Here is an 18,040-nt window from a genome sequence, read left to right on the forward strand (position 1 = left end):
CAGACCATGCGGTTGGTCACCATTTTCTTCCTCCTTTTGTCTTCCTACCAAGAAGGATGCATTTTTGCCAAAATGTAGCTATCTAGATATCTTTGTTATTTTACTTGCTTGCCTACCTTAGAAGCTAGCTTAGACAGCTAGTTAGCTCCAAACCCTTTTTTTAAATCTTTTTCTTTTACCTCAATAAATACCTTTTGAACTTTTAAGCTGACTTTGCAATCCTTTGCCATCCTAAAGAAGAAAGGCTTCCCCTAAACTCACCTCACATAAGTTTCCTGCTGTTTTGGAAGGCGTGCTTCTGCATTCTGTTCTATTCTTGGGAATCTATCTCACAAAGAAGGTTATTTTTGAGCCTAACAGCTCACGGATTCTCAACAATATTGACCACTATACCATCCCCCCTCCCCCTTGAGAAAGGAAGAAGGACAACCCGAATTGCAATTATAATAATAATTATTATTTATTGGACACAAACCCGCTGCTGCTTCTTCGCCTTGGATCCGATCAGTGCACTTTGTACAGAACCCAGTGAGCTCAGGAATACAATTCTCGTCTCGTTTTGTTTTCTTGCCAGCAAGAAAGAAGGATAAATATATTGGAAGCTTAATGTCTCGGTAAAGTCTTTGGAGGGGGGGGGGGGGCTGGGGGGGGGCAATGGAGAAACACACCCCTCCCTCTCATTCCCTTTCTCTCATTCCCTCACTCTTTCTCTCTCACTCACTCACTCTCTCCTTCCCTTCCACTCAACTCATCCCAAGTAAGAGCCAAATCCCCAAAGAGTCATTGGCAATTTGGGGAGGGAAGGGGAGTTGACCCATCATGGCTGCTTCACTCCTCAAAAGTGCATTTGCTTCCCAAGGGGAGGGGCCAGAGCTCTATCTCTCTACATTACATTAAAATAGACTATATGGCATTTCTTTTAAAAATAGTGTCACTGCTATATTAAAAAACACCTGTCCTCTTGAGTAGTTTGGGGCGCTTTGGAAAGGGGAAGGCATGCTCTTTGGGGCCGAAGGAAGGGAGGGAGGGAGGGGAGAAGTCATGGGCTGCAAGCACTCCCTTCTTGGCATCATAGCATACAATTGGGGGGAGGGTCTCCACACAGAGGGTCTGGCCTTGACAACTTCCATATTTCCTAATAGCCTACTAGCTGTTAGGAATTGAGAGTTGACATTCAAAACACCTGGAGGGAGGCCGAAATTTAGCACCCCCTTCCTTTGGCTGTTCCCCTTCTATTCCACCCCATTTGGGGAGGGGGCCATGCACACAAAGACCCCCAAGAGGAGAAAGGAGGAGGAGCGGGGCCAGCATGCAGGAGAGGAGATAGATGACACCGCCCTGCACTTGTTTTATGGGGGCTCGGCCGGGATCAGAGGCACAGGGCTAGAGTCGAGGGAGAGCGGGGTCCGAAGCCGTGACCTCGGACCCCTCCTCTTCTTGCCGGGAGGGGTTAGCGTGCCCTAGATGACGTGGCAGCAGTTGAACTGGCCCAAGGAAAGGAGGCTCTCCTTAGGAGAGGGCCGCATCCGGAAGGCCAGGGCCTTTTCGCACAGCGGGAACTGCAGGATCCGCTCCTTCAGGTTGGCACCCTTGCCTTTGGCAACCGACTCCGTGGAAGGCCCCTCGCTGCTGCCGTGGGCCCCGGCTCCATCTTGGGGTGGGGGTGGTGGGTGGGGGGGACTACCGCTGCCCTCCCCTTCGCAGGCTTTTTCCTTCTTGACCAGCAAGGGCTGACCCTTGCCCTCTCTCCACTCCCTTTCGTCGTCCTCTCTGCCATCTCTGCATCCTTCTTCTCCATCATTTTTGGGGCCCTCCGTTGTGTGGCCCCCATCACTGCTGCTGCTCCCTGGTCCCTCCTCCTTTGCCTGTGCCTGGGCGTCCGGACGGACTCCACCGTGGGGCTGTGGGAAAGCAGGGGCTGGCCGGCCGTGGGGGGCGAGGCCCCTCCCAAAGAGCAGGGCGGCCTTGGCGCTCTGGAAGCAGCTCATCTGCTCCTGGTTGAGGGAGGAGGTCCGGCGCCGGAGCAGCAGCGCAGCCCCCTCCCCCTCCTCCTCCTCGCCCCCCTCCTGCTCGTCGTCCTCCTCCTCCGAGATCTGCTGCAGCGCCAGCGTGCTCTTGGTGACGGGGGTCTCCACCAACGAGGGCCGGATCAAGGCCCGGATGGGCTGCTCCCGGAAGCTGCAGGGGGGATCCTCAACCGCTGCCGTTGTTGCTGCCGAGAAGCGGCGCTGGGGGGGCTTCCCAAGGGGCCTGGTCTCACTGAGAAACAGACAGAGCGGGGACACGGTTGAGTGGCAACAACACAGAGAGTGAATCTCCAGAGACAGCAAGCAGTGTCCCGGGCCCCTTAGTTGTGTGCAGATCACATATTGTTGGATATCATCCTGGACTACGCAAGTCTCATATATAAGTTAGGAGCCTCCAGTGGCCTAGGGGATAAAAGCCTTGTGACTTGAAGGTTGGGTTGCTGACCTGAAGGCTGCCCGGTTCGAATCCCACCCGGGGACAGCGCGGATGAGCTCCCTCTCTCAGCTCCAGCTCCATGCGGGGACATGAGAGAAGCCTCCCACAAGGATGGTAAAAAAAACATCCGGGCGTCTCCTGGGCAACGTCCTTGCAGACGGCCAATTCTCTCACTCCAGAAGCAACTCCAGTTGCTCCTGACATGAAAAAAAATCTATTAGTTATGTAGTGAATAGGTAAGACTGAGGGAAACCTCTCTATATTCCATGCATGCCTAGGTAGGCCTTTGCTGATTTCCCTCTGTTGCTTTCCTGTTTACATCCACTCCCCACCTTGTTGTTTTAGCAATGTGATCTCTTTAGGGATGAGGCAACTTCCTCTATCTTTTAATTGCCCCAAAAGGTTTGGACCATGCAGTCAGCATCTATATCTCTCCTCCTTTTGTCTTCTAGCTAAGAAGAACACATTTTCCCACTCTCTAGGCAAAATGTAGCTATTTAGATATTTTTGTTATTTTTATCTACTTACCTTTCTTAGTGCTAGCTTAGAAAGCTAGTTAGCTCCAAAACCTTTTCTATCTACAATGGATTTCTTTTTGCCTCAATAAATACTTTTTGAACTTTCAAGGAGACTTTTGCAATCCTTTGCCATCCTAAGAAACAAAGGCTTCTCCATCCTCACTACACGTAAGCTTTTGCTGCTTATGAATCGTGGTTCTGCCACTCTGCTGTAATTTTAAGGAATCACCCCTGAAAGAGGGTTATTTTTTAGCCTAACCGTTCATAGATTCCAACACATATGAAGCCCCCCGACCCTACAAAGACTCACCTGTTCTGCACTGTCTGGGTCAAGGCATCCTCTGCCAGATTGTGGTCAGAGGTCCGGCTCTCCTTCTCCTGCTTCTCCCGAAGGATCCTTTCGGCCAGAAGGAAGTAGGTGGCTGTTATGTGGTTGTAGCGGTCTGCCTCCAGGGCCCTTGGAGGGGGGAACAAGAAGGGGGGCACAATAAGAAAGGGGGTTCCTCTGGGAATTGGGTTGCATGCATCCTGGAAAACCTCCTCCTTCAATACTTTGTAGTTAAAAGGGAGAAACGTGCGCCCCTCTGTCCTGTTTTGTCTTTCAAGAACAGCTTTAAAACAATGTGGTAAGTAAATGAAAACTGCTTTACTTCAGCAAAATATAAAGAACAGCACACTCAGTAGTATAATGCAAAAGAAAGCAAGGAAGTCTTAGAAGTCTGATAAATTCCCAAATCAAGTAGCAGTCTTATATCAGACAAAAAAACAGCAATAAATCTTAGGAGCAGTTTCCCAGATGCAGACCCAAAGCAGGCACAAGGGGAGCGAAGGCTTAGGCATTAGAGTCAGTTTGTTACCAGCAAGAGCTGACTGCACCTGCTTCTGATTTATAGCCCTGAATTCCCCCACAGCTGTTAGGGCAGTTCCCAATTACTCAGCTGCATTTCTGGCAGCTATTCTAGCTGCATGTTTCCTTTCGCCTTTCCTGAAATGTGGGTACCTGCAAAATCTCAAATTCTGACTGCCCCTCTGACTCATGAACACTTTCCTGCTCCCCTTCCTCTTCTGAAGAAGAGGAATCCCTAACACGCTCCAAGCCAGGGCCCCTGGCAGCCACCCAGTCCATCCCAAAGGCACAGGCCACTTCATGGTTCACTCACTCCTGGATGGTCTCCCGGTTGTCAGCGATGTTTCCGCACAACATGGCCTGGAGGATGATTTCGTGCTCCTCCTGGGAGACCCTGCGGTGGGAGGTCAGGGGCAGGAGGGAGCGGCTGGCCGGGGAGGGGTCCACACCCTGGAGCCACGGGTGGCCCTCGATCTCCTCCAGGGAGGCCCTGCTCCGGGGGTCCCGCCTCAGCATGCGGGAGATCAGGCTGCGGAAAGAAGGAGTTCACAAGGAAAGGGTGTTAGAGGAGTTCACCCATACAGCTCCCCCCACTTTCAACGGGCCCAGGTGGGTTTCCCTCCAGATAAAAGGGCCGTACTCTGCGCAGGACGAGGAGACGTTCGGGGGGATGACGTAGCGACAGTCCAGGATCATGGTGAGGGTCTCGCTGTCATTGGCCTCTTGGAAGGGGGGCTGCCCACAGACCAGCATGAAGAGAATGACCCCCAGGCTCCAGATATCTGTGCGGAAGAAAAATAAAAATGAGAGTTAGGGGTCAGGTTCAATGGGCCAGGGAAGCAGTATCAGTGTGTGAGAGGCTAATTGAGAATTATTCACCTTTTCCATCTCAATTCCTCTCCTTCCGAAGACCTGGCAATCTGTCCAGTCTCACGGAAAATAAACTCTCATCAGTCAGTTGTCAGCCGATCCCGGAGGTTCAGAGCTTTTATTAATGTTATTTACAGCTATGTACATAAGCGCAGCTAACACACATGTTAGAATTGATGGCAACTGGCGAAGAAGCGTTCCAGAATTTGTAGAGGACCTGTTCCCTACCCATTCATAATTAGTGGCTATTATTTCAGCTTCCGCTTACATAGGGGACATAAGTCACTGGGAATGGAATGTGGGAGATGACGAGTTCTACTGATAAGCTTCTTCACAGGTTGCCATCAATCTAACTGGACATGTTTCTCCAGTGGTGCTTTGTACATAGCTGTAGATTACTGCAATTAGAGCAATAAAGTTTCTGAACCCCCGACTTCAGCTGACAACTGACTGATGAGAGTTTATTTTCCATGAGACTGGACGGATTGTCAGGTCTTCGGAAGGAGAGGAATTGAGATGGAAAAGGTGAATAAGTCTCAATTAGCCTCTCACACATCAATCAGCAGTGCTCTTGAGACCAGCACCATGGCTCTAATGCCATTCTATTGCAGGCACACATCCTGAATATGTGGGCAGGAGCTGAATACGTGAGAACTTTCATTGCACATGTGAAAGGGGGAGCTTTTACCTTCCTTTCCCACCCACCATGTGTCTTGATCCCAAGCACATAGCCAGATGGGAAAACATGCAAATACAAAGATGTTCAATGAATGCACTACTTAACATAACATCTTTATTTTCCTAACTGTCATACAGCACGAGTTGGTAAGCTTTGTAAGTCTAAGAGAGATTGGTCCATGAAGATGGACCGATCTCTTAGGACTAGTTGGGACCCACCTTGATACGACATGAATGTTGCTTGTTGACATGCAAAGAGAGGCACATTAGCAGCGGCTGACAAAAAAACGTTGTTTTGATGAGCCTATAAAAATGCACTGCGGAAGTGGGAGTTTTACGATGTAACTTTCAGATAAGGTGATGCATTTCCTTGCTGTGAAATAAACTCATACTCATAGAAGAGCCACCGAAGGGAAACCAGGAATCCTAATGACCAACGGACCCTTGCCCCATTGCAGGGGGTGATTGACAAGTTTGCAGCCCCTCCCTCCCTCCTTCTGTGCCCTTCCTTTGCAGAGAGAGGGTGCAGAGCACAGATGGCCGAGCAGATAAACGGCCCCTAATCCTTCGGAGACCCCCCCCCCTCTCCATCCCATAATCGGCTCAGGCCCTTTGCCAAGGTTTCCTCTCCTTCTCTGCCTATATATGCTTCAGTGTCAATGACCCAAAAGAGTCCCAAAAGAGAGTCTCTGCTCTCACACCCATCATGGCCACAGAGATGATGATGATGATGATGATGATGACGACTATTATTACTACTACTATTATTATATTTTTATATCCTGCCTCCATCTCCCCGGAGGGACTCGGGATGGCTTACATGGGGAACACACCCAATCCAACAACAAATTAAAACCATAGAAATCAATAAAATCAATAACATTACAAAAGACAGTAACATAGACCTTTCGCTCAACAAGTTCAGCAGCTCAGCAGTCTAACCTATTGTGCCACTGGGGGCTCCTTTGTTACATAGTGTTGTTATTATTGTTATTATTTAGTGATATTATTATTATTATTACTATTATTATTATTTTATGACACAGCAAACAAGATAGACATGCTGGATTTCGTATCACAAAATCACAAGTTGAACACTTCCCAAGCGTTTAGGACTATGTGATGTATTTTCGGATGATGCCGCAAATCCCAGTAGGGTGGCCTTTTGAAGTTGGCAGATTGTAATTTTGTCAATGTCTATTGTTTCCAAATGCCGGCTGAGATGTTGTGGCATGGCACTCAGTGTGCCGATCAACATTATTATTATTTTGTGATAATTATTATGTGATATTATTCTTTCTTAATATTATATTCATTTAGTGGCATTTTTATTATTATTATTATTATTTTGTGATTATCATCACTCCGTGATATTATTATTTAGTGATATTACTATTTAGTGATGTTATTTAGTAATTATATTGTTATTATTTAGTGTTATTATTATTATTATTTAGGGATATTATTACTTAGTGATATTATTCTTATTTGGGGAGTCCTGGTGGCGCAGTGACTTAAAACCAAAAGGTTGGTGGTTCAAATCCGGGAAGCTGGGTGAGCTCTCACTGTTAGCCCCAGCTTCTGCCATCCTAGAAGTTCGAAAACATGCAAATGTGAGTAGATCAATAGGTACCGCTCCGGCAGGAAGGTAATGGCACTCCATGCAGTCATGCCTATGGCCACATGACCTTGGAGGTGTCTACGGACAACGCCGGCTCTTCGGCTTAGAAATGGAGACGAGCACCAACCCACAGAGTCGGTCACGACTGGACTTAACATCAGGGGAAACCTTTACCTTTTTATTATTATGTAGTGATATTATTTGGTGATACAGTAGAGTCTCACTTATCCAACACTCGCTTATCCAACATTCTGGATTATCCAATGCATTTTTGTAGTCCATGTTTTCAATACATCGTGATATTTTGGTGTTCGTAAATACAGTAATTTCTACATAGCATTACTGTGTACTGAACTACTTTTTCTGTCAAATTTGTGGTATAACGATGTTTTGGTGCTTAATTTGTAAAAGCATAACCTAATTTGATTTTTAATAGGCTTTTCCTTAATCCATCCTTATTATCCAACATATTCGCTTATCCAACGTTCTGCCGGCCCATTTATGTTGGATAAGTGAGACTCTACTGTATTATATATTAAACTAGCTGTGCCCGGCCACGCGTTGCTGTGGCGTATGGGAATTCTTTGTTAGGTAGATGGAATAACAGTGAATAGCTTTTTGGCCTTTTTTGGTGTTGTGATTGTGTTTTTTCTGTGATTGTGTTGTATCTTACTGGAGGCTGGGATGATGGATTGTGTTGCCAATTTTAGAGTTTGGGGGGTGTTGGGTTTTGTTGTTTTGTGAGTTGCCGTGATGCCAAAAGCCTTTTATATATATAGATGTAATATTACTGATAATATTACCATATAATGTTATAGTACAATATAGCAATTTAATGCTTATATTGTGCTATGCTAATAATATATTGTATGTACATTTGATTTGTAAGCCGCTCTGAGTCCCCTTCGGGGTGAGAAGAGCGGGATATAAATGTAGTAAATAAATAAATATTATTAGTGATATTATTATTTAATGATATTATTATTTAGTTATTGTTATATAGTGATATTATTTCTACCCCGCTTTCTCTCTGCAAGAGAGACTTGGTCCTATGGCTGCGGATGGAGAAGGAGGCCTGGCCGCCTTCTCACCGGGACCTTTGCCTCCGTGTAACCTCTGCCCGGGCAGAGAGGGAGGTTATCTTGGGTCACAAGGAAGGAAAGAAGGCGGCGCAGAAAAGGGGGCTAGCACTGACCCCTCCCCTCTCCCCCTCCCTCCCTCCCTGCAGCTCATCGGAGGGAGCTATAAATATATTTTTGGCATCAGAAGCCACTGGGAGGAAGCAGAGCTGTTGCTGCAAAGAAAGAGAGAGAGAGAATGGCTCTGAATGGCTGCCCTGATGCAGGCGAGGAAGGGCTGTGTTATGGAAGGAGGCTGTGACATCAATCCCCCCTTCTGTGGGTCCCGACTAAAGCCAAAGAGCAGCCCCCTCCTCAAAAGGCAGCCAAAAGGCAGCAAAAAGGGCAGCGGGCCTCTGCAAACAAGGCACAAATGCACACAGGCAGGCACTGAGCGGGACAAACAAGGTCTTGTGCTTTGCATTTGGGAACAGATGGAGCTGGAAGGCAGGGAAGGGGGCGGGGATCCCGAGGCCCTCTGAGCCTCTTTCAGACTGACTTCATTCAGGCCTGGAATTATTATTATTATTATTATTATTATTATTATTATTATTATTATTATTGTATGACACAGCAAACAAGATAGACATGCTGGATTTCGTTTCACAAAATCACAAGTCGAACACTTCCCAAGTGTTGTTGTTGTTATTGTTATTATTATTATTATTATTATTATTATTATTATTATTATTATTATTTTATGACACAGCAAACAAGATAGATATGCTGGATTTCGTATCACAAAATCACAAGTCGAACACTTCCCAAGTGTTCTTGTTGTTGTTATTATTATTATTATTATTATTATTATTATTATTATTATTATTATTGTATGACACAGCAAACAAGATAGATATGCTGGATTTCGTATCACAAAATCACAAGTCGAACACTTCCCAAGTGTTCTTGTTGTTGTTATTATTATTATTATTATTATTGTATGACACAGCAAACAAGATAGATATGCTGGATTTCGTTTCACAAAATCACAAGTCGAACACTTCCCAAGTGTTGTTGTTATTATTATTATTATTATTATTATTATTATTATTTTATGACACAGCAAACAAGATAGATATGCTGGATTTCGTATCACAAAATCACAAGTCGAACACTTCCCAAGTGTCTAGGAATGTGTGATGTATTATTATTATTATTATTATTATTATTATTATTATTATTGTATGACACAGCAAACAAGATAAATATGCTGGATTTCGTTTCACAAAATCACAAGTCGAACATTCCCAAGTGTCTAGGACTGTGTGATGTATTTTCGGGTGATGCGTGCAGATCCCAGTCGGGTGGCCTTTTGCAGTTGGCAGATCGTAATTTTGTCAATGTCTATTGTTTCCAAATGCCGGCTGAGATCTTTTGGCACGGCACCCAGTGTGCCCATCACCACCGGGACCACCTGCACTGGTTTCTGCCAGAGTCTTTGAAGTTCAATCTTGAGGTCCTGATAGCGGATGAGTTTTTCCTGTTGTTTTTCGTCAATGCGACTGTCACCTGGGATGGCAACATCAATGATCCAAACCTTTTTCCTTTCCACAACTGTGATGTCTGGTGTGTTGTGTTCCAGAACTTTGTCAGTCTGGATTCGGAAGTCCCATAGTATCTTCACGTGCTCATTCTCCAAGACTTTTGCAGGTTTGTGATCCCACCAGTTCTTTGCTGCTGGGAGGTGGTACTTGAAGCATAAGTTCCAATGGATCATTTGGGCCACATAGTTGTGCCTCTGTTTGTAGTCTGTCTGTGCGATTTTCTTACAGCAGCTGAGGATATGATCAATGGTTTTGTCCCCTTCCCCATTGCAGGCCCTCAATGTCTTCTCTGCGCTTTGAAACTCCTCTGGACACAGCAACGTCCCCCATCCCTGCCTTGGGCAGATCTTCTCACCCAGCGGCGCCTCTTGAACTGCATGGACCTCTCATTTGCATATTAATCAGCTCATGTGCATATTAATCGGGGCCACTACCAGGCTGCTAATCAACCCATATGGAGGTGCCCAGGGGACAGGACATCACTCAGACTGTGCAGAGGTGTTGGGAAAAGCAGAAACCACAGAACTCCTTTGACAAAGAGCCTCTTGACAACAACAACAACAACAACAACGCCAAGATCAATGGGGAGCCCTACCTTCAGCCCCATAGGGAACCACAGGTAGGGAGATAGAGCCCCTTCCCCTTATGCTCCTGCTTGATGGAGATGCTTGGCTCAACCCCAAGAGCAAAGGACCCCACACAACCCCTCTGAGTTTCTTTTTTGGGGGTTGGGGGGCTTGCAGAGATCCCAGCCTCAAGGGGAAGGAGCCTATTGGTCCATGCACCCCCCTCAAACGCTGCAAAGCCTTTTGGAAAGTGCGGCTGCGTCTGGCCCATTTCTGCAGCCCGATGATCAGCCTTCGCTCATGAATCAGAGAATAGAACAGGAAAAGGCAGAGGAAACTGCTGTGCGTGTTTCCTGCCCTGGCTCTGCCACATCCTGCCCTCCCCAGGACCCTACCCAGACACCAAGGCCCCCTCCTAATGCAGAAGCAACCCCCTTCCAAATAATGAGCAAGGATTTAAATGGGGAGACGGACATCTCCCAGGGGGCTTCGGCTTCCTTTTGGTTTCACTGCCTTTTATAAAAATTTGGGATTTGAAGGAAGAAAGATGCTCCCAAAAGAGCCTGCTCTGTGGATGACATGAAGCACTCGCATAATGCACCCATCTGATTCCCTTTCAGAGAGTCCTGGCAACATCCATCGAGCTCTGGCCAGCTGACATAACAACAACAACAACAACAACAACAAAAACAGGGTGTTGTGTGGTTTCCAGGCTGTATGGCCAATCTGTTCTAGCAGCATTTTCTCCTTTTTCTCTTTCGCCTGCATCTGTGCGGATCTGATGGAAGTGGGAAACCACTCAACACATGCAAATCGAGCTTGCTAACAGCACCTTTTACTCTAGTTTAACAGGCAATGGTTTTCTCCCACCTGGAATTGACACAGATATGTATGTATGTATGTATGTATGTATGTATGTATGTATACACACACATACACACTCCTCTTCCTTGACTACTATCAGATCCTCCAAAGATGCCACTAACCACAGATGCAGGCGAAATGTCAAGTGGAGAAAATGCTATTCGAACACATTCGCCATACAGCCTGGAAACCACACAACAGCCTGGTGATTCTGGCCATAATAATAATAATAATAATAATAATAATAATAATAATAATAATAATAATAATAATAATTTATTTTTCATGAAAGCCTTTGACAAAACAACAATGTGATGACCCAAAATGCAGGCTATACAAGGAAGCTGACGAAACCATGGATCATATCCTCAGCTGCTGTAAGAAAATCACACAGACAGACTACAAACAGAGGCACAACTATGTGGCCCAAATGATTCATTGGAACTTATGCCTCAAGTACCACCTCCCAGCAGCAAAGAACTGGTGGGATCACAAACCTGCAAAAGTATTGGAGAATGAGCACGCAAAGATACTGTGGGACTTCCGAATCCAGACTGACAAAGTTCTGGAACACAACACACCAGACATCACAGTTGTGGAAAAGATAAAGGTTTGGATTATCGATGTCACCATCCCAGGTGACAGTCGCATTGACGAAAAACAACAGGAAAAACTCAGCCGTTATCAGGACCTCAAGATCGAACTGCAAAGGCTCTGAAAAGGTGGTCCTGGTGGTGATGGGCACACTGGGTGCCATGCCAAAAGATCTCAGCCGGCATTTGGAAACAATAGACATTGACAAAATTACGATCTGCCAACTGCAAAAGGCCACCCGACTGGGATCTGCACGCATCACCCGAAAATACATCACACAGTCCTAGACACTTGGGAATGTTCGACTTGTGATTTTGTGAAACGAAATCCAGCATATTTATCTTGTTTGCTGTGTCATACAATAATAATAATAATAATAATAATAATAATAATAATAATAATAACAACAACACAGTCCTAGACACTTGGGAAGTGTTCGACTTGTGATTTTGTGATACGAAATCCAGCATATCTATCTTATTTGTTGTGTCATACAATATAATAATAATAACTATTTAATATTTCATGATAGCCTTTGGCAAAACAACAACAACAATGTATGTATGTATATTATGTATGTATGTATGACCTGCTCCCTTTCCTTATGGCTGGTGGACATGTGATGCCTAGAAATGCTCCTTTGGCCCTGCTGCCCTAAGGCCTCTCTTGCCCCACACCCCCCACTGCTGCCATTTTCCCCTCCAGCCCCACATCCATGCCTGTATCCCTCTGGGTGTTTTGGACTTCAACTACCACAGTTCCTAACAGCCAAAGTGCATGCCTTACCGACGGCGGGGGCCTCGTACTCGTCACCCAGCAGGATCTCGGGGGCGGAGTAGGCCAGGGACCCGCAAGAAGTGGCCAGCATGCTGCCCGGCTGGAAGCAGTTGCTGAAGCCGAAGTCGGTGAGCTTGACCACGCTCTGCTCCTGGAAGAAGACCACGTTCTCGGGCTTGAGGTCGCGGTGCACCACGTGGAGGCGGTGGCAGTAGGCGATGGCGTGGACGATCTGGGCGAAGTAGTGCTTGGCGCGCTCCTCGCCCAGGCCGCCCTCGTGGCGCAGGAGGTGGTCGAACATGTCCCCGCCGCTGCCCAGCTCCAGGATGAGGTACAGCTTGGCCTGGGTGTCGATGACCTCGTAGAGGCGCACCACGTTGGGGTGCTGCACCAGCTTCATGCAGCGCACCTCCTGCAGCAGCTGCGCCACCGCCCCGCCCCCACGCAGCTTGGCCTTGTCGATCACCTTGACGGCCACCCGCTCCCCCGTGAAGACGTGCCGGGCCAGGCGCACCACCGCAAAGTGGCCCTTGCCCAGCGTGCCCTCCAGGTCGTACAGCCCCGCGATCTGGCCCTCTGCCGGGGAGGAGGAGGAGGCGGACGAGGACGACATCCTGGCACCGTCACCTCACCGGCGCATGGAGGGGACGGAGGACGAAGCGGGCCCTGCGAGGAGGAAAGAAGCCAGATGTCAGAGAGGAAGGGGCTCCGGACAGGAACAACCCTATTATTATTATTATTTATTTATTATTTATTTATTTACAGTATTTATATTCTGCCCTTCTCACCCCGAAGGGGACTCAAGGCGGATTACAGTGAACACATATATGGCAAACATTCAATGCCAACAGACAAACAACATATAGTATAGACAGACACAGAGGTATTATTATTATTATTATTATTATTATTATTATTATTATTAACTTTATTGCCCCTCCCTGGTGCATGGGCAGGACAGGAGAGGCCCTGCAAAGAGGAAAGAAGCCAGATGAGAGGAAGGGGCTCCAGCCAGGAACATCCAATTATTATTATTATTATTATTATTATTATTATTATTATTATTATTATTATTATTATTATTATTATATTATGACACAGCAAACAAGATAGATATGCTGGATTTCGTATCACAAAATCACAAGTCGAACACATCCCAAGTGTCTAGGACTGTGTGATGTATTTTCAGATGATGCGTGCAGATCCCAGTCGGGTGGCCTTTTGCAGTTGGCAGATTGTAATTTTGCCAATGTCTATTGTTTCCAAATGCCGGCTGAGATCTTTTGGCACGGCACCCAGTTGTTATTATTATTATCATTATTATTTTATTATGACACAGCAAACAAGATAGACATGCTGGATTTCATATTTTGGATGATGCGGTAGATCCCAGTAGGGTGGCCTTTTGCAGTTGGCAGATAGTAATTTTGTCCATGTCTATTGTTTCCAAATGCCGGCTGAGATCTTTTGGCATGGTACCCAGTGTGCCGATCACCACTGGGACCACCTGTACTGGTTTCTGCCAGAGTCTTTGAAGTTCAATCTTGAGGTCCTAATAGCGGCTGAGTATTATTATTATTATTATTATTATTATTATTATGACACAGCAAACAAGATAGATATGCTGGATTTCGTATCACAAAATCACAAGTCGAACACTTCCCAAGTGTCTAGGACTGTGTGATGTATTTTCGGATGATGATGATGATGATTATGATTTTCGGATTATTATTATTATTATTTGAAACACAAGATGAGTCCACAGCAGACACTGCTGGCTGTTGCACTAGATCACACGCTGGACACTTCCCAAGTGTATTATTATTATTATTATTATTATTATTATTATTATTGACTTTATTTATACCCCACCTTCCCCCCCCCCCCCCCCCATAGGACAGAGCAGGCTCTGCGGGTGGCAAGAGGCTGGGTATGAGAAAGAGGAAGGGGCTTCAGGCAGGAACACCCAACTATTATTAGTATTATTATTAATTTTATTGCCCCCTCTTTGGCCTATCAGGAGGACGGAGCAGGCCCTGTGGGTGGAAAAAGGCTGGATGAGAAAGAGAGGAAGGGGCTCCAGCCAGGAACACATGATGATGATGATGGTGATGGTGATGATGATGATGACTTATACTCTGCCTGCTGAATAAGCCCAGCACCTTGGACAGCTCTTTTAAAGTTCGGATTAGAACCAATGGTCCAAGTGACTGACATGGGACTCAAGGCACTGGCTCACAATCCCACACTTTAGTCAAGTTTAAAAAACGCAAGACAAAAGTTTAGAAAAACAATTAAATAGTACAGCGTGGTTAGAAACAGGCCCACAGGGGTTTGGGGAGTCCCAGAAACTGCCCTTCTGATCTTCTTCCTTCCTGCCTTCCATTTTTCTTTATTTCTTTTCCATCCATCCATCCTTCCTTTTTCTTCCTTTTTTCTTCTTGCCTTGGCTCCCTTCTCTCCCTCTATTCCTTCCTTCTTTCTTTTCATTCTTCCTCCTCCCTCCCAATCTTTAATTTTTTTCCTCCTTCCTTCGCCTTCTTCTTTCTTCCCCTTATTCTTCCTGCCTGCCGTCCTTCCTTTTCCTTTTTTCCTCCATCCTCCCTCCCATTCTTCTTCCCTCCTTCCTTCCTTCCTTCCTTCCTTCTTTATTTCTTATTTCTTCCCATACTTCTTCCATCCAGCCTGTCTTTTCTCCCTCCCTCTTCCCTTCCTTCCTTCCTTCCTTCCTTCCTTCCTTCCTTCCTTCCTTCTTTTCTTCCCTCCTTCCATTCTTCTTGATCTCTTCTTCCTTCCTTCCTTCCTTCCTTCCTCCTTCTCTCCCCTCTGTCTTCCCTTCTTTTTTGTTTCCTTCTTCCTTTTCTTCCCTCCTTCCATTCTTCTTGATCTCTTCTTCCTTCCTTCCTTCCTTCCTTCCTCCTTCTCTCCCCTCTGTCTTCCCTTCTTTTTTGTTTCCTTCTTCCTTTTCTTCCCTCCTTCCGTTCTTCTTGATCTCTTCTTCCTTCCTTCCTTCCTTCCTTCCTCCTTCTCTCCCCTCTGTCTTCCCTTCTTTTTTGTTTCCTTCTTCCTTTTCTTCCCTCCTTCCATTCTTCTTGATCTCTTCTTCCTTCCTTCCTTCCTTCCTCCTTCTCTCCCCTCTGTCTTCCCTTCTTTTTTTGTTTCCTTCTTCCTTTTCTTCCCTCCTTCCATTCTTCTTGATCTCTTCTTCCTTCCTTCCTTCCTTCCTTCCTTCCTTCCTTCCTTCCTTCCTCCTTCTCTCCCCTCTGTCTTCCCTTCTTTTTTTGTTTCCTTCTTCCTTTTCTTCCCTCCTTCCATTCTTCTTGATCTCTTCTTCCTTCCTTCCTCCTTCTCTCCCCTCTGTCTTCCCTTCTTTTTTGTTTCCTTCTTCCTTTTCTTCCCTCCTTCCGTTCTTCTTGATCTCTTCTTCCTTCCTTCCTTCCTTCCTCCTTCTCTCCCCTCTGTCTTCCCTTCTTTTTTGTTTCCTTCTTCCTTTTCTTCCCTCCTTCCATTCTTCTTGATCTCTTCTTCCTTCCTTCCTTCCTTCCTCCTTCTCTCCCCTCTGTCTTCCCTTCTTTCTTTCCTTCTTCCTTTCCTTCCTTCCTTCCATTCTTCTTGATCTCCTCTTCCTTCCTTCCTGACTTCTTTCATTCCTCCCTTTCCTGCCTCTTCCTTCCTTCCTTCTTCCTCTCATTCTTCCTTCCTTCCTTCCTTTCCTCTATCCCTCCCTCTTTCCTTCCTTCCTTCCTTCCTTCCTTCCTTCCTTCTTTTCTTCCCTCCTTCCATTCTACTTGATCTCTTCTTCCTTCCTTCCTTCTTTCCTTCCTTCCTCTCTCCCCTCCGTCTTCCCTTCTTTCTTTCCTTCCTTCCATTCTTGATCTCTTCTTCCTTCCTTCCTTTTTCCTTCCTTCCTTTCTTTCCTTCCTTCCATTCTTCTTGATCTCTTCCTTCCTTCCTTCCTTCCTTCTTTCATTCCTCCCTCTTTCCTTCCTTCCTTCCTTCTTCCTCTCATTCTTCTTCCTTCCTGCCTGCCTGCCTGGCTTCTTTCCTCTATCCCTCCCTCTTTCCTGCTTCTCTTCCTTCCATTCTTTTTCCTTTCATTCTCCTTCCTTCCTTCTTTCAGCCCACGGGGACTGGGACCCCCAGGAGCCCCCCCCCCCACCCCACCCATATGGGGGAGAAGGAGGGGGGGAGGGGAGGAGAGGGATAATAAACAAACAGTCTCTTTCCTCCCAAAGGGGGGTGTTTCCTGTTTCTGAGTGGGGGGGGCTCCGGAAGTGCCCCCTCCTGCACCAACCCCCCCTTGAGACCCCCTGGGCCCGAGTCCTACCCGCAGAGGCCGAGCGACGCAGACGCAGCAGCAGCGATGCCTCCCAGGGCCCCCCTCCTTTCCTCCGCGGTGACGTCAGAAGCGCCCAGGAGGGAGGGAGGGAGGGGGCCGCTGGGGGGGCGTGGCCTCGCGGAGGGAAGCCCCGCCCAGGGGGCGGTGCCTCCGGGGAGGGAAGCCCCACCCCCTTCTCGGCTGCCCGCTTTGCAAACGCGCAGCCAGGGCTTTTGAAGCCACGCGGATGGATCTCTTTGCACGTCAGGATGCCGGGAAAAGCTGAGAACACGATGGTTTTTGTGCCTAGCTTAGAAATAATAATATCGATATATATTATTATATTATATACTAGCTGTGCCCGGCCACGTGTTGCTGTGGCGAAGTATGATGGTATGGGAAATAAAGTATTGAGGAATTGGTGGTAGTTAAGGTCAAGGGTAAAAGCTTTTCCCCTGACATTAAGTCCAGTCATAACCAACTCTGGGGGTTGGGGCTCATCTCCATTTCTAAGCCGAAGAGCCGGCATTATCCGTAGACTCCTCCAAGGTCATGTGGCCATAGGCATGACTGCATGGAGCGCTGTTACCTTCCCGCCGGAGCCGTACCTATTCATCTACTCTCATTTGCATGTTTTCGAACTTCTGGGTTGGCAGAAGCTGGGGCTTTAGATAATCTGTGGAAGAGGCCTAAGTGAAGCCTAACTCTGCCTGTCCCCTGGGCTAAGTCGGTTGCTAGGAGACCAAGTGGGCGGAGCTTAGACTTCTAACTGGCAGCAATTGGATAAAAACAATTATTCCTCTCCCTCTAATTAGGACTTTATTTTTCTTTTCTTTTTGTTGTATCAACCTAGAGGCGTGGATGATAGGTTGTGTTGTTAAATTTCGAGGTTGGGGGGCCTGTAGTTTTGTTGTTTTGTCCGCTGCCCTGATGCCATCACTCTTTTATATATATAAGATTATTATATATTATATTATATATTATATTTATTTCTATATTTAAATACTATTTATTTTTTATATTTATTTATATATTTTATTTTATATATCTATCTTCTATATCTATCTATCTATCTATGTCTACAGTAGAGTCTCACTTATCCAACATAAACGAGCCGGCAGAAGCTTGGATAAGCGAATAACTTGGATAATAAGGAGGGATTAAGGAAAAGCCCATTAAACATCAAATTAGGTTATGATTTTACAAATTAAGCACCAAAACTTCATGTTATATTATACAACAAATTTGACAGAAAAAGTAGT

The 18,040-nt window shown here is 46.3% G+C and overlaps 1 protein-coding gene across 1 annotated transcript; it reads right to left on the reverse strand.

Annotated features, from left to right (window-relative positions):
- Positions 1–435: 435 nt before the first annotated feature.
- Positions 436–16,940, reverse strand: LOC103282140 (SNF-related serine/threonine-protein kinase). The gene is made up of 6 exons (XM_062961765.1): positions 16,788–16,940; positions 12,470–13,126; positions 4,469–4,610; positions 4,142–4,357; positions 3,292–3,438; positions 436–2,259 (listed from the first exon to the last, which is right to left on the reverse strand). The coding sequence occupies exons 2-6, from the start codon at positions 13,071–13,073 to the stop codon at positions 1,461–1,463; spliced, it is 1,908 nt and encodes a 635-aa protein (XP_062817835.1). The 5' UTR covers positions 13,074–13,126; positions 16,788–16,940; the 3' UTR covers positions 436–1,460.
- Between the last annotated feature and the right edge of the window lie 1,100 nt (positions 16,941–18,040).

Source organism: Anolis carolinensis, unplaced genomic scaffold, assembly GCF_035594765.1.
Source record: "Anolis carolinensis isolate JA03-04 unplaced genomic scaffold, rAnoCar3.1.pri scaffold_9, whole genome shotgun sequence".
Classification (NCBI taxonomy): Eukaryota; Metazoa; Chordata; class Lepidosauria; order Squamata; family Dactyloidae; genus Anolis; species Anolis carolinensis.

Coding starts and splice junctions, on each gene's coding strand:
- LOC103282140 (XM_062961765.1), bottom strand. CDS start 13,073: ATGTCGTCCTCGTCCGCCTCCTCCTCCTCCCCGGCAGAGGGCCAGATC. Junction 4,611..12,469: donor GTACGAGGCCCCCGCCGTCG/GTAAGGCATGCA, acceptor TCTTCCGCACAG/ATATCTGGAGCCTGGGGGTC. Junction 2,260..3,291: donor ACCCAGACAGTGCAGAACAG/GTGAGTCTTTGT, acceptor TCTGTTTCTCAG/TGAGACCAGGCCCCTTGGGA.